At 34.1% G+C, this 17,145-nt stretch overlaps 1 protein-coding gene across 1 annotated transcript in view; it reads right to left on the minus strand.

Moving 5' to 3' along the window:
• The window catches only part of LOC112624831 (bifunctional heparan sulfate N-deacetylase/N-sulfotransferase 4), a 301,958-nt gene that overhangs the window by 97,938 nt on the left and 186,875 nt on the right, over positions 1-17,145 (minus strand). The window contains exons 6-7 of the mRNA XM_025385855.1: positions 10,567-10,752; positions 8,446-8,574 (exon numbers count right to left, since the gene is read on the minus strand). Of these exons, the coding sequence (XP_025241640.1) occupies positions 8,446-8,574; positions 10,567-10,752 (315 nt within the window). The remainder of the gene's footprint in view (positions 1-8,445; positions 8,575-10,566; positions 10,753-17,145) is intronic.

Genomic DNA, 17,145 nt, shown 5'->3' on the forward strand with positions numbered 1-17,145 from the left:
CAAACTGGAAGCTGAAGAAGGAAAGAAACAATACTGATTTTGTTGTGGCATTTGTCTTTTGGACTGCAGAGCAAAGTTGTAGATGTTATAAACCAGAAAAACAAAATGTGAAACTTTTCAAGGTTATTTAATCCAGTCTCCTTCCTTTAGGCAGATGAATTCCCAAGCCGATAAGAAAGAACTATAGAGTTGTTGATTCTATTTTAAAGTACTCTAGAGGGGGAAATTCCAGGACATTCCTTCATATATTTTTTCCAGCTTTTATTAACCTCATAGGATCTTACATACATATGAATTCAGTAACTACTAATCAAAATTCAAAATGGTCCTGCAAAATCTGGAAATTATATTTCAGTATACAAGTAATGGGAAGGTCTTTTTTTCTCTACTTCCCTCAATATATCTACCATTAGATATCTTCCAATTTTATCTCATCCTTTAATTATTAAATATGTTGACAAACTACCATTTCCCCATTTCCTCCGATCTTATAATTATAGATTAGATCCAGATTTATAATGCTTGTACTATTTAAAATTAACTTGATTTGTGTGTGTGTGTGTTTTACAGTGAGAGAGATGTAGCCACGATTTAATTGTATAAGAACATAGAAATCACATATTCTTAGTATAAGATGAGATATTAGAAGCTCAGTAACAGATTTCACATTTCTACAAAATTTCTGTTTGGACAGCTTCAACAACAAGGAACTTAATATGTCATGATTGCAGCCCACACAACTTTCTGACAGATTTAATTTATCCTTATATAATATTTATCCTTATATAATGGTGAGATTATATTATTATTTTATTTTAAAATGATTAGAGGCTTTTCATTATTTCCTTTTAAATTTCACCTTGTTAGATTTGATTTTTTTATTCTAATATGCTAACCAAAACTAGATATTAATATCATAATCTGTCTGGTGTATTTACTTTCACTGTCAGCTTTGTGTCAAGCTAGTATGTCCTTATTCATCCACTGATAAACATACAAAAACAACAATACTAAGTACAGAAAACTATCAATCATTTTCAAATCCACAGACAAAATTACCATCCAAGAGAGACGTCATACATTGTGCCTATAGCATTTCTATAAGATTAAAGTATAGATGATTAATTGAAAAGGAAATCTAGTATAGATTGACTTTTATGTTTTAGAATTTATCCTAACATTATTGATCACCTCTTCTACTTATAAGTTCCTACAAACATCACTTTTACACACTGAGAGTCAGCTGGGAAAGTAGGTAGAGAAAATGGTAGTCTCTGGGTGATTTCACGTATGTTGAATACTTCCCACTAAAAACACATTTCCCCTGGGACTTTGATACCTAGAATAATGTATTCATGGATCTCCCCTTTAAAAGTCAGCTCTGTTAAATAGAAATATTCTTCAGAGTCAGCATATTATTTCATATCAATAATTTTAATTTTCAAATTAATTAACTTATAGTTCTTTCTTCAGCATGGTTTGGGTGAAAGCTATGAAAATATTCTTTACTCTGACAAAGAATTAAGTGATGATTAGAAGAATAGAATGGAACAGAGAAGCCTGGCTTATTGTTTTCTTTTTCTGGTTACTTCTTTCCTCATAGCATTCCTGGCTTCCTCCTTGCCAGCCTTGTTGGAACCTTAAACTCAAAATAGTAACTCATCATCGAGAAGCCGCAATATTTACTTTCTCAACATTAGTGAGGTAAGTATTAATCATAGCCCATCACCTCTCTGTTTATGAGAAGACACTTACACGGAGAAAAACCAAGTGTGAATTGTCTTTTCTTTCATTCACTTCTTCCTTCTTTGTGTTCCCCATTTTCTTTCACTCACTCCAAGTCTGCCTCCCACATTAAGTTCCTCATCTGGTGTGATGGTTAATCTTATGTGTCAACCTGACCACCAGACCATGAAATGGCCAGATATTTGGTCAGACCTTATTTTGGTGTGTCCATGAGGGTGTTTCTGGATGAGAATAACATTTTAATTAGTCCAGTGCACAACCCTTGTATTGGGTAAAGCAGATAGTCCTCTGTAATGTGGGTAGACTTCATTCAAGCTGTTGAAGACACGAATAAAACAAAAAAGCTAAGTAAAAAGAATTTCCTTCTGCTTGACTGCCTTCACTTTGGGACACTGTTTTTTCTTCTCTGCCTTTGGACTCTAACTGCAATCTTGGCTTTCACTGGTCTTGAGACTGCTGGCATTTGGACGGGAACTGTCCCATCAGTTTTCCCGGGTCTCCCCAGCTTCTCGACTGTATATCAGATCTTGGGTCTTGACAGCCCTCATAATTGCATGAGCTACTTCTTTATAATCTCTCTCTCTCTCTCTCTCTCTCTGTATCTATCTATCTATTTATCTATCTATCTATCTATCTATCTAAATCCTATTGGGTCTGTTTCTCTGGAGAACCCCATCTAAGGCATCTGATAACTTCTCCCTATGAAGGCTGGGAAGTAAGCTCCATTTGGCCTGGGCTCTACTAGATGCTACCTGTAGTCTGTTTCCCTTGAGATCTGAGCAGTATCTACTCAGACTGCTTGAGGCGACACATAATCCTTGTTTTGAGCAACATTGTTCCTTAAACAGTCATCTTTATGGACTACTGTTTGCTTGATCTATACTTCATCCCGTATTAGGATGTGCTATCTTATCCATACTACTGACCCTTTTGACCCTCTTGACCGTCTATTCCTGCTGTGTCCATCCTGGTCTCTATCATTTACCTATGTATCATATTTTGAGCTCACCATGAATTTACAATGACAAAGCAAGTATAGTTTGTGACTGGATAGAAGAAGCCTCCTGAAACTCCCCATCTTTGATTATCCTATTCTGCCTAAAATTAAAATAAATCTGTGTAGCAATGATAAGCTTTTAAAAGTGAAGTTTATAAAACTTAGTATAGTTTGGTTAGTTCACAAGTGGTAAACATGGAAATACTAGAAGCCAAATAGTCTTTTATGTTATTTAAAATCTTGAGATTTATTTTAAGTACAAATCTCCAAATTAGGCTCTATGAGGGACACTGGGTTCAAAATATTTAAAAACAGATGCATAATCTATGTCTTTATTGACAAATAGACAAATATTCAAGTAATAAACACCAGTAACATTCACACCTGGACAGGAGGTCCAGGGGAGGAAATGGCCAGTGTTCTGAAAATTACTGACTTACCCTAAGGACATGACTAGGGAAGATATGTGTCAGGAATGTAGCCCCAGAATGAAAAGGGTATGATGAAGTGACCTTTACCTCTGCTGAGATTAAATTCTCGCTAAGGAAAGGAATGAAGAGGAGGTTTCCACTTGCTTTAATTAATGTTTACATCTCAATTGTTAAAAATTATTTTAGAATATCCCTGATTTTTTAAAAATATATATACAAAAGATGTCCATTTTGAAATATGCACAAAAATTGAAATATCTCAGATATAGGTTTGGTAGGAATACTTTTGAGGTACATTGAGGATTAATTCAACTAGCTTGTTATTCAGAAGTACAAGCAAGTTCTGAGAAATGAAGTTTCTTGCTAAAGAGCATAGAGCATCCACGCTCCTGTTCCAAGTGTGGTGCCATTATACCCAACAGACCTTTTGTTTTGTTTTGTTTTTAATAGTCATGCGGTTGTAGGGGAAGACAGTTTAATTACTCATAACCTGACAAAGCATATTTGCCCTCACTTTCCTATCTTCCCATCAAATTTAGAAGTTTCTATTTTCATACAATGTGAGTTTTTATTTTTTTTAGGAATTTAAAATAGTGTATATGAATTATCTAATGTAATTTATTTTAAACACACCTAGAGCTTTACCATAGCCAACTTAGCTATAGCTTTGTTCAAAGTATATCTTTTTATTCAAGTACAAGACTTTCTTTCATGAAGCAAAGTGGGCATAGCATAAGGTTCACTATTTCATATTTTCTGTATACACTGGGACATGAATGAGGACATGCTTTCCTAAGACCTCAAAAATGGAATCATTACAGGAGAAGAAATTAGAAAGCTGAAATAATCACAACATTATATAATGTTGGGATTCCCACACTGCTATACCATCGTACCTCTATTTATAACAGGAAATAAAATTACAACTATAAAAGATGAAAAGACACACACACAAAAGGGTCAAGCTCTCTATTTTAGATTAAGAAAAATTAGCAAAGATTTAAAAAATGAGCTTCAGGTCATCCAAGTATACAAAGATAATACAAAGCTGTCTAGTTTTAATTCAGCTTTATATTGTGGCCACTTTTAGAAACTGAAATAAGTGTGCCTACGGAGATCTCCAGCCACAAGCAAACTCAACTTATGGGCCTCCTAGGCTCCTCTAATAAAATTATGATTTTTAATTTTTGGCTAGAGATTCACATATCAATATTTCGTTACTATAATTAAAAAATAGAAGCCAAATGAGATATTATATAATATTTAATTATTATATTAAACATACGCTTCTTTTTTAAATTATTATTATACTTTAAGTTCTAGGGTACATGTGCATAACGTGCAGGTTTGTTACATATGTATACTTGTGTCATGTTGGCATGCTGCACCCATCAACTCATCAGCACCCATCAACTTGTCATTTACATCAGGTATATGTGGTTTTCCTGACTATCATAAGAGAAACAAATTATTTAGAGATGCAGTCTAATTTCTTTGTAGCAGTGCTAGAATTTACCAGCTGGTTTTGTGAAGAAGTTGTGAAATAGCTCTAAGAGGAAAAGAGCACTAAATGCCTACATTAAGAAAAAAGAAAGATATCAGATAAGAAGCTTAATTTCGTATCTCAAGGAACTAGTCAAAGAAGAACAAAATAAGTCCAAAGTCAGCAGAAAGAAGAAAAAAATAAGTATTGCAGCAAAAATAAATAAAATAGAGATTAGAAGAATATAAAAGATCAATGAAACTAAGAGTTGGAATTTGAAAAAGATAAATAAAATTAGCATGCATTTAGCTAGACTAAGGGAAAAAGAGAGAAGACTCAAATAAAATGAGAAAGAGGAGATATTACAACTAATACCACAGAAATGCAAAGGACAATAACAGACTACTATGAACAATGATATATGTAACAGGTTAACCTAGAAGAAATAGATAAATTCCCAAAAAGATACAACCTACCAAGATTGAGCCATGAAGAAACAGGAAATCTGAACAGACCAATAACGAGTAAGGAGAATGAATTGTAATTAAAGGTCACTTAGCAAGGAAAAGCTCAGGACTTAACAGTGTCATTGATGTATTTTACCAAAAATAAAAAAAAAAGAAAAATTAGAGAATTAACACCAAATCCTTCCCAAACTCTTGCAAAAAATTTAAGAGGAGAGTACACTCCCAAACTCATTTTATGAAGCTAGCATTACCCTGATATCAAAGCCAGTTAAGGGCTCTATAGGAAAAGAAAATTATAGGGTAATATTTCTGACAAACACAGAGACAAAAATTCTCAATGAAATTCTAACAAGCCAAATTCAATAGCAAATCAAAATGTTAATACACCATAATCAAGTGGGATTTATCCCTAGGATGTAAAAATGTTTCAACATATGCAAATCTGTAAGTGCGATAAGCCATATTAATAAGATGAATGAATGACAAAAATCATATGATCATCTCAATGGAAGCAGAAAAAGCATGTAACAAAATTCAACATCCGTTAATCATAAAAAGCTCAACAAATTAGGTATAAAAATGCATCACAACACAATTAGTGCCATATATTACAAACTCACAGCTAATGTCATCTTTACTTGTAAAAAGTTGAAAGCTTTTCTACTAAGATCAGGAGCAAGAGAAGGATGTTCACCCCAACTGCTTCTATTCAATATAGTAATAAAAGTTCTAGCCAGAAAAACTGGGCAAGAGAAAGAAAAAAAAATACACCCAAATTGGAAAAGAAAAAAGTTAAATTGTTTCTGTTTGCAGATGACATGATCTTTTATGTAGAAAACTCTAAATATTCCTTGAAAAAACTATTAAACTAATAAATTCAGTAAAGTTGCAGTACACAAAATCAACGTACAAAAATCAGTAGTTTCTGTACACTGACAAGGTATCTGAAAAAGAGACAAGAAAGGATCCCATTTACAATAGCATCAAAAAAATACTTAGGATTGGAAGAATTAGTATTGCTAAAATATCCATATTACTCACAATGATCTACCAATTCAATGAAATTTTTGTCAAAATATTGATGACTTTTTCACAGAAATATAAAAAACAATTCTAAAATTTCTATGGAACCACAAAAGACCCAGAATAGTCAAAGCAATCTTGAGAAACAAGAAGAAAGCTGAAGACATCATATTATCTAACATCAAACCATACTACACAGCTATGGCAATAAAAACAGCAAGGTACTGACATAAAGAGTGACATAAAGACCACTGAAACAAAGCAAACAGTCCAGAAATAAATCTATGCACTTACAGTTAATTGATTTTTGTCAAAGGTTGCAAGAACACAGAATGAGGAAATAACAGTCTCTTCAATAAACAGATGTTGGGAAAATTGAATATCCACATAGAGAAGAACAAAATTAGCCCTTTATCTCACACCATATTTAAAAATCAACTCAAAATGGACTAAAGGCTTAAATCAAAGACCTGAAACTGGAAAACTATTAGAAGGAAGTATAGGGAAAAAAGTTTTTGACATTGGACTGGGCATTGATTTTTTCTTTTTCTTCTTCTTCTTCTTCTTTTTTTTTTTTTTTTTTTATATAAATCCCAAAGCCCAGACAACAGAAGCAAAATAAACAAATGGGATTGCATTAAGCTAAAAAGCTTTTGCACAGCAACGAACATAAATAATAGACTGAAAAGACAACCTATGGAGTGAGAGAAAATATTTAAAACCATATATCTGCAAATGCTTAATATCCAAAACACGTATCAGGAACTCAAACAACTCAATAGTAAGAAAAGGAATAACCTCCCTTAAAAATGGGCAAAATATTTGAAAAGATATTTCTCAAAGGAAGAAATACAAATGACCAACAGGTATATGAAAAAATCCTAACATCATTCATCATCAGGGAAATACAAATTAAAACCATAATGAAATATCACCTCACACCTGTTAAAATGAATATTATCAAAAAGATTGAAGATAACAAAGTTGGTGAAGATGTGGAGAAAGGGGAACATTTGACCACCGTTGGTAGAAATATAAATTACTTCATCTATTGTAGAAAATACTATAGAGATTCCTTAAAAACTACCATATGATCCAACAATCCCTTTACTGGGAATATAGCCAAAGGAAATGAAATTAGTGTGTTCAAGACACATCTGCATTCTCATGTTCATTGCAGCATTATTCACAATAGCCTAAATATGGAATCAATCTATGTATCAATTGACAGATGAATTAATAAATAAAATGTGGTGCATGTATGTATCTATATATAAAATAAAATATCATTCATCCTTAAAAAAGAAGCAAATCTTGTCATTTGTGACAACATAAATGAACCAGGAGGACATAGCTAAGTGAATAAGTCAGGCACGGGAAGACAAATACTTCATGATCTCACTTATATGTAAGATCTAAAAAAGTTTAACTCTTGGGAGGCCGAGGCGGGCGGATCATGAGGCAGGAGATTGAGACCATCCTGGCTAACACGGTAAAACCCCGTCTCCACTCAAAATACAAAAAATTAGCCAGGCGTGATGGCGGGCGCCTGTAGTCCCAGCTACTCGGGAGGCTGAGGCAGGAGAATGGCGTGAGGCGGAGCTAGCAGTGAGCCGAGATCTCGCCACTGCACTTCAGCCTGGGCTACAGAGCGAGACTCCCTCTCAAAAAAAAAGAAAAAGAAAAAGAAAAAAAGTTGAACTCATAGATCCGGAAAGTAGGATGCCAGTGGCTGGGGGAAAGTTCGTGGAAGGGAGTGAAGTTCCAGTTAGATGGGATGAATAAGTTAATAGTTAATAATAACATATTTTATACTTAAAAATTGCTAAGAGAATAAATATTTTAAATGTTCTTGTTACAAAAATAATAAGAATGAGAGATGATAGTATGTTAATTAGGTTGATTTAATTATTTCACAATGTCCACATATAGCAAAGCATCATGTTGTACTGTAAAAATAAACAATTTTTATTTGTCAGTTGTACCTTCATAAAGCTGAAAGACCTCACTTGAAAAAAATAACAGTGGAAAACATTGCTACTCTTTTACTGCTAGAAATAAATTTTCACTACCCACATTACAAAGTAAAAACCCTGACTTTGTAATCAAATCTACTGAAAATTCAGTCCCCAAAGTCAAATGTCATCAATAAAAGTATTTTAATGTAGATTTAAATGCATGACCAGTACGATGTGCTGTAAATAAAGAAAATAAATATTATTTAGTTTAAAAGACAGGAAAATAAAACACATTTGAAAAGGCTAATCTTATTGTAAGATGCATGCATAGAATACATACTGGGTTTAGAAGGATTGTGAGAAAAAGTTCACCTCCTCTGATACTTTTATCCAGTTCTTGGGGTCCTCCTGGATATTCTTTGTAGAAAATAGTGTGAGTGAACAACCCACAAGTCTGTCGAGGGAGGACCTGAGTAAAAGAGGGGAAAAACAGCACACGGACATGATTTAATTAAGAACTTCACCACTATCTCATAACTTTAGAATCTGCAAATTGTAATTTCCTATTGGATTTTCTTGGTTGCTAAAGTCAAAATCTTATTATAATCACAAGTTGATGTTGGTGTAATTCTGTAAATATTAAGGAAGTTTCCATATCAAAGGCATAAAAAATAAAGGTAAAATAATTTTCAGTTGGTTTTATAAATCTAACCCACCACCTGTGTTATGTTAAATGATTATGGAAAACACAAAGCCTTCTTAGGGTTAATTTCATCCAAAGATGGAAATTCTCCAAAGTTACATCTTTCATGCCATTAGGCCATCACTCTCCTTGCTTCTAAAATCAAGTCCTGCATTGTAAAGGTATTCAAGTTCTGGGATTCAAACAATCAGTTTTCATAACCCTTTCCACACTAACTTTGTTTTCACTACACTCTGAATTTAAATTTTATCACATAATAGTCAAATTATTTAGTGATTACTTCTGGTATATTTTGTGGTTGTTTCTTCTGTAAATCTGAATGTTTAATAAAGAAAGCAAATAAGTAATTTTATTCCAAAATCATATTTTGAATAACAAACTACTGGTAATTTAATGGACAAATGCATCTAATTGCCTAGAGCTTTTTTTTAAAAAAATTATTTGCTTAATTATCATAAGGGTTAATCTTAAATTTAAAGTAAATAAATGCATATAATATTGGTTAAAAAGAATGCTTTTATTTCATAATATGTTGAATGGTCATTCAAGGCAAGGAATTAATGCCATACAAGATCCAGTGATGTTTTGGACACAGAAGATAAAGGAAGGGTAAAGAGAAACCTGAGTATTTTCACTATGATTTGAAATTATGTGAGTAATTCTGTTTATACCTTCTGGATTTCTATGGCCATCTAAATGTCACTATTTGCATTACCAATAGCTTCTCTTAAATTTGAGGCTTCTTCAGGCCTTCTGGTACCAATTTACAATAAAATAAAGCTTCACGACTAATAAATATTGTGTGTCAGCTCTGGTTAGATATGTGTGTGTGCGGTTGCTTTACTCACAGATAGTGGTTAGATAGAAAAATAAATCATAGATAGATAGACGATAGATGGATTTAACAGCAATATGAATAATGAATTAGGAAGGTGTAAATATTTAAATGAGTGAGAACAGTTTGTAAACCAATGCTCTGATCTTGGCAACTAATTATGAAAACATCATCTAAGTCACTAGAAGTAGGGATACTTGTTTTAAAATAGGCTATTTTATCTAAAAGTGAGTAATATATATATTTTTACCAATGAATGATTGTAAATTGCCATCTAAAATCCAATTGGTTTTATTGGCGTTTATAGGATTCCTACATCCTATTATTTTTCAATTACTATATCTGAAAAGAAAAACACATACCTCCCTTTTTGGAGTATGCAAGGAAAAGACAAAAACAAAAACAAAAACAAAAAGGAGCAGTATTCTTAGATACTTTTGAGTGTCTGAAAGCCAAAATAAACTGAGTGGATAAATTTAACTCTCAGATGCTATTTGTTACATTCTGTCTGTTGACAGAATAACAACTTGAGAGGTGTTTTCTTGATCCGTGGAGCCTTACTCTGCCTGTAAAACTCTCAGTAAAACCACTCAACCAAATAGATAATGAGAAATTTCCTAGGAAAAGTACAGAACCCCCAGGCAAAATTTCAACACTGAAACTACAGTGGATAATCTCTACATAATTCATTCCTCTTAGTTTCAGCTTGTTTTAGATTTGCCAAAGCCACTCCACAGCTTAGGAGCAAGCCTATAGCCAAAAGATGTGTTAATGCATAACCAGTCACCATTGAGATACGTTGGTCATTTCTGATTATCATGTAAAAGAGGTTTGAGGTTACATCCTTAGAGGAAAGGGCCCTCTGTTTTCATTCCACATGTAGATATTAACATCTTTTAATATACATGGCCCTTTGTGCTCACCATGATGCTATTGTGAATGAAGCCCTTTCTGTACCGGGCAGGTTTCAGATGTGGATATTCTTCAGTGCTGGTGACTTGAATACCCCAGACCTTCTTCCAAGCTGCATACAGCTGAATGTGAACAGGGTAGACCCCTGAGTGATGTGGGGCCACAGCATAGCCCATGTTGATTGGTATTCCATGTTCCTAAAAGAAAGCCAGAGCAACATCATGATGGAACATGGCCAATTAATTCAGTGAAAATCATTTCCACCAACATCCATTTAGAATACATTGAACTCTATGCTAAATTTGAGAATTAAAAATCCAGCAAGGTAGAGGTTTTATCTTCAAGCAGCTCATAATCTTATAGAACTCTGAAGGCATAACAGATATAGTCATTACTTCGGGCATGTGGTGTGTGGGTGAGATTAATTTAAAATTTTGAATATGTAAAGTTTTGGGGGAAGATAAGAAGTGAAATTAGCCCTTCCTCGGATAAATGTGGGGGGTGGGGAAAGGTGTCATTTGAGGAAGCGCCCAAATATGAAGGATGAAAGTGCATAGAATGCATGTATACATGTGTGTGTGTTGTGTGTGTATGTGTGTGTGGCATTGAAGAAAATCAGAAAGGTAAGTATGAATAATGAAGTGGTGAGCTTTTACATTTAAACTGAAGGATTTGGGATTAATTTGATTTCAACAAGGTAGATAAGGAAGCCCTCTGAGCCTGGAAGACCAAGATCTGCTCTGAGTGACAACATGGTAAGATAAACTGTAAGGGGGAGAAAATGAATAAAGGCTATGCATTAGGAAACTACTTCTATGGTGCCAATTAGGTGAAGATAGGTAACTAAATTCAATTATTTATGGTCAGATTCAAAGGCAAGAGATTAATACCATACAAGATCCAGTGATATTTTAGACACCCAGGGTAAAGGAAAGGTAAAGGTTAAGATTTTCTCCTTGGTTTTGAACCTAAACAACTCAATCTATTTTTATAAAACCTACACTTTACTATGAGATTCCTGGGTAAACTGTCAACTCTAAAAGAAAACAAGTATAAATTTAAACAACAATATAAAAAAAATTGTCAAAGAATGGGATTATATTGCTAGGTACATAAAATAGATCTGCAGTTTTCTAATTTCTGCTTCTTTATATCCCTCCCTTTAAATGCTTATCTGCTTTAAAAGACTCCTTGTAGGATTGAATGTCATCAATTGAGGTTATAAATGACAATGCACAGTCATATATGAAAGCTGATTGAATCAATAAACAGAACACAAAAGTGTTGACTTGACAATTGCCATTTATATTTTCTATTACATGGTACCCAGCATAGGAAAAGAATTCAGTCTGGTATAATAAGCAAATAGTGAATGGATCACATATCTACAATGCCTTAGTCATACACTACACTCAGCTCAGAAGATGAACCCTAAATTTTTCACAAGTCTCCATCATTCTTCCTTTCATGTAATGACCCTCATTGTATAGCCAAAGTCACCTCTCTTTCTTCAAGACTATGGGTGTTTTCTAACATCTATTACAGTAAATGACTCTGTAGAAGACTGAATTATGAAATCAATGCTGTGAAATGAGCCAGAGTCTTTTGCTAGACACTGGGGAAAATTTCATTTCTTGATCTGTGCAGAAGAAAAATACTTCTTCCTAGCACTTGTGTTTCCAATACAAGGCAAAGCTGGAAAAGTCCAGTAATAAAAGTACTTGGAAACTACCAGAGAGGACAGGCAACAGTTGTTACCCTGATATCATTAGGGGCCATGGACTGGGACAGCCTTAGTTCTCTCAGGTTTGTTCCATGCTCCCCAATGAGTGATCACAAAGTGTTTTGAGGATAAGCAATCCTCCAGCATCCATGACGTTGCAAGCTTGTGGATGCATTGGGTGTGAGACACAGATGTACTTTATGAGAAAAATCTAGAGACAAGCGTGTCCAAACTCCTCTGTCTGGTAAATAGAATTTGTATGAATGTGCCTAGAGAGGTGCTCCTGATTCACAAGAAAAGGGAATCAAACCTGTTATTCTCCTTTTTACTCTCTCAAGTGATTCATACTGAGGTTTTATAAAACTTGTCCCACAATGTGAAAAGTGACAAAATCAACAGTGTACAAATCCTAATAGTCTTTACTAATCACTTCGTTAGTCCTCATTCTCTACAACTGTATAAATTTTACTCTAAATTTGGGGCCTAGAAGGTTAGATAGAGTATGTGAGTGTCCTGGATACAAAACAATGAAAAATAAAATCAGCAAAAAGTTTTGAAATATCAAACAACTATATCCCTCAGGAAAAAAAAAAAGAGATATTTCACTTTTGATAGGTAATAAAATGAATTGAAGAACTTTCATAAAAAACAAAAGGTAAAAAGCGATTGATTTGGTGAGTAGGAAGGAGGGGGCAGTAAAAAAATTCTACTATATTTATTGATTTCTAGGGGTCCAGTGTTATACTGTTATAACGTCATCTTATCACACTGGCAACTGGAGCTCAATTAAAATAGTAAATCACACTACATAATTATGAGTTTATGCTTTTTCAATCTAAATGACAACACAAAGTGAGAAGTAATTCCCTAGCAACACTTTAGCTGTTATTATGGGGCTTACTGACCGAGAAGCTTCTATTCTTTACTGTCCAGGGCTTAAAATCTACTTCGCAGAGACTTGACCAACTAGAAAATCAACCAAGCATCATATCTCCACAAGATCACAAAAATTACAAAATTTGAAAAGCCTTCCAATGTAAATATAGGAAGCACTCGAGACTTCATAAAAATAGACACATAAATGACAGAAAACAAATAAATTCAAATATGGCTTTAATTATTTATTAGAACAATGTCTCTTATAGGATCTATGGAGTCTATACTACAATAAGACATGATGCCACAAATATTTAGAGGGATTTAACTTGATCTAATGTTTCCAGGCCATTAAATCCCAGTTGGTTGTGAAATGAGACATTGCAGTAACTTACTATATAAAAAAGATCACCATTTTTCAAAAATTAGAATAAAATAAAATGTATTTAGCACTGAAGCTGTAACAGCAACTGAAATATAACGTCATTTAATTTTGCCTTGATAACTCCTACTGATGATATCTTCTTTTAATTGCTTAGTACCTGATATTGAAATGGGATAGTCCCCTTGGGTTGGCTCGTGTACTCAGCCCACAGCTCTCAATTCCTCACAGGACGGGGAGCATGCAGGTGAATGAGCAGGTGCAGAGGCCGGCATGAGTGCTTCTGGGCACCGGCAGGATAGCTGCAGTGTGCTCTTTTAGCTTTGCCGTCCATGGATGGCTTAACAGCTCAGTGGAAGGTCAGGTGACAGCCTTTTGCACCCACCCTCTTGGTACCCAAGTTCTTGTCCAGTGTCGAGGAAGAATCAGGTCGCATGAAGGAATTGAAGGGTGGTGAATGTGGGGGATTTTATTCAGTTTGTCCGTGGCCGAACACTTCTCCAGAGTCCTGCTGTCAAGCTGGCCCTCTGAAGTCAAATTGCTACTCTCTGGCATTCAGCTGCTTTTTCTCTTCTCTCTTCCGCTGCTCTGCTCTGCTGCTCAGCGGCTCTCCGGCTCTGCTGCCCCTCTGCAGTAGAGCCTGGGGTTTTTATGGGTACAGGATGGGGTGTGGAGCAGGCCAAAAAGCAACATTCAAGTGGGAAAATAGGAATGCCTGTTCTCACTTTGCGCCGCGGTCCCAGGCTTGAGGGTGTGGCCCTTGTTCGGAACCTCCTTCTTCTACCTAGTATTTTCCTGCCTCATGTCTGTATCAATATTTATGAAGTACTTTTACATTTATGTCTAATATGATTCTCGTAATCATTCTGTGAGGAAGACTGGATGCTCCTCTAAAATGTGGAAACAGAGGCTCAGAGAAGGCATATAACTGGCTTATATTCACAAGTGTCAGAGCTATACTTCTACCCAATTTGTCTAGATTCATCGTCTTTGCTTTGGCTTTTTCACTAAGTTGCTTCTACTGTGACCCTTCCCCTCCTCAAAGTATGAATGAAGACACTTGACTTAAAAAAGGGAATTGATTTTGATATGCATGTTTCTAAACTGGATCTCCTGTTCACTTCCCCCCGCCCCCCCCTCCCCTTGGAGAGGTTATAAAACAAAGTCTACATTTCTCAGACTCCTCTGCAGCTATCATTTTTTTATGAAAATGAGTTTCAGCCTACTAGAAGTACTCAGGACCAGTGTCAGAAGGCAGTAGGCAGTCAAATCCTCAATTTTGGCAGCTCCTGGCTCCTGTTGCTGGCAGCAAGTTCTTGCAAATTAGCAGGTTTTTTCCAGCAGTATTTGGTGCCCATTTTCAGGGCAGTGGCAGAGACTTATTGTTTTTAACAGAGCTCCTGTGGTAGTCTCAGAAATGGCAGCTCCCCCAGGGAACCAGTTCTATATGGTTCTGAGAGTCCCTGCAGAGTACAGAATAGAATCTGCTTCACGAGTCCTTCCGAAGATTTTGGAAGCACTGAAATCATTAAATAAAGTCTTCTTGTTTAAAATAACTTAAAGTGGCTCATGTCACTTTAAACGCTTGGAAACCTGACTGCTAGAGCTGATCTTTGTCCATTTCTAATAAGTATAAAAAGATTTAAGAGCTTCTTGTGAGATGTCTATTGGTTTAAATTCTAAGAAAATAGAGGAAAAAATTGGTAAAACACTGCTCAATACTTATCCTATAAAGATGATTAACATAGTAAATACCTATTTTGCTAGCTGGATACTATTATGTAATGTATGTGACTGTTAAATGTCATGTATTGAGTAGCCAGTGCGTACTGTATAGAAAATAGGAGACTACAGTCATTTAAATGAAAAATACCAAATGCACATCAAAACAATTAAGTTCAACTACATTTGAAATAATTGTTTTTCAGTTCATGACTTATGTCAATCACTTTGCTAAGTACTGGGGATACACTGGGTCTAAGATAGGGCTTCTACCTTCATGAAGTTTGAAACCTGGAGACAATTGTTGAAATCAGATAGAAGTGTCTTAATTTTGGTTGAATTTTAACCTAAGATTATTTAATTTTTTAAAAAATACATTATTAATTCTAACTTGTAGGCATTTTCCTAACAGAAAAGAATGATATCCTTGACACAAACGTCTATAGAGGTTGAAGTCTTCATCCTACTAACATTTCTTTAATAGATATTGAAATTAAAATAAGAAATTTATATCTAGGTGACTACAATTTTAATCTTCCTCGTGCTATTATTAGTAATTGGATAAATGCAATTGAATATAATAAATTGTGTCTAGGAAGCTTTTGATAAGAATGGAATGTGGATAATTACTGCTTGTGTTACAGTCATATTTCTAGTGATATGGCTGCACAAGCAAGTTTTTGACCCACTGACTTTATGTTGGTAAATTTTTCCCATACACAACATAATCAAATGGAAATTAGTATTGATGCTTCCAATAATGATTTTTGTAATGGATTGTAAATAACAGTTAATAAGTGTCAACTTCAGAATCAAAAGTATTCCAAACAAGGTCATAATCTCATAAAATACGGAAAGGAATAAAGTACTCCTGATCAATGGTTATTACGAAAAAAATGAATATCTTGAATTCTTGAATCAGTTTATTTCAGTTTGTTTTAGTTTCAGATGAGTAGAATTGATATATATATACACATAATTTATATATACTTATTTATAATATTTACATTTATTTTTATAATAAAATTTATATAATAAAAATTATATTCTATAATATATGTATATACTAAGGATAACCTTAAAAGATAACATTACTAGATCCCATGTATTTCCCATAAAATTCATATAAAAATATTTGGATGTTTAATAATAAGCTTAAATCTTAAAAACAGGACAAATAAGTATTCATTCATACACTTAAATATACATTAATATAGACAAATAATTTTTAAATGGTATATTTACACTATAATTTATATCTGCACTTTTACCATCAGAATGTTATTTTAAAAGTAATAACCTAATTATGTAATCCACCAGCATTAACTCATCTAGTGTGTTCAGGTTAAAGTACAAATTACTAAACTTTGCCCTCCAAATATCAGTAATGATTTCCTCTTGGGTACATTCTCTGATTCTTTTCTCCCACCCTAGACTGAGGTTGGTTAGGTAGATTTGAGCCCTTATAGTCTTACATGAATATCTCTATATTAAAACTTTCTTTATTACATTTGAGTATCTCTGCCAATAGAACCTAACCTCTTCGTGTAGAGAGATTATTTCCTTTTTCACATAATTATATAGACTATTTTAAGTACATAATAAAATATTTTTTATTCCAAACAGTGTACTAGAGCTTGGGCTGGTTGGCTGGATTTGAATTTTGGCTTTGCCACTTATTAGTTGTATGACCTTGAGAGATTTATTTTTCTGTGCCTCAAATTTCTCATCTATAAATCAGGCTAATAATATTAGGGGATTAAATAGTTGGGGGGAATAGATGAGTTAATAATTCCTCTGCTTGAAATAGTGGCTACGAAGCCATGAACTCTATTTAAGTGTTAATTTGTTGAGAAAAGGTACATAGATCATTTTGGGAAAAATATC

This window comes from Theropithecus gelada, chromosome 5 (genome assembly GCF_003255815.1).
Source record: "Theropithecus gelada isolate Dixy chromosome 5, Tgel_1.0, whole genome shotgun sequence".
Lineage (NCBI taxonomy): Eukaryota > Metazoa > Chordata > Mammalia > Primates > Cercopithecidae > Theropithecus > Theropithecus gelada.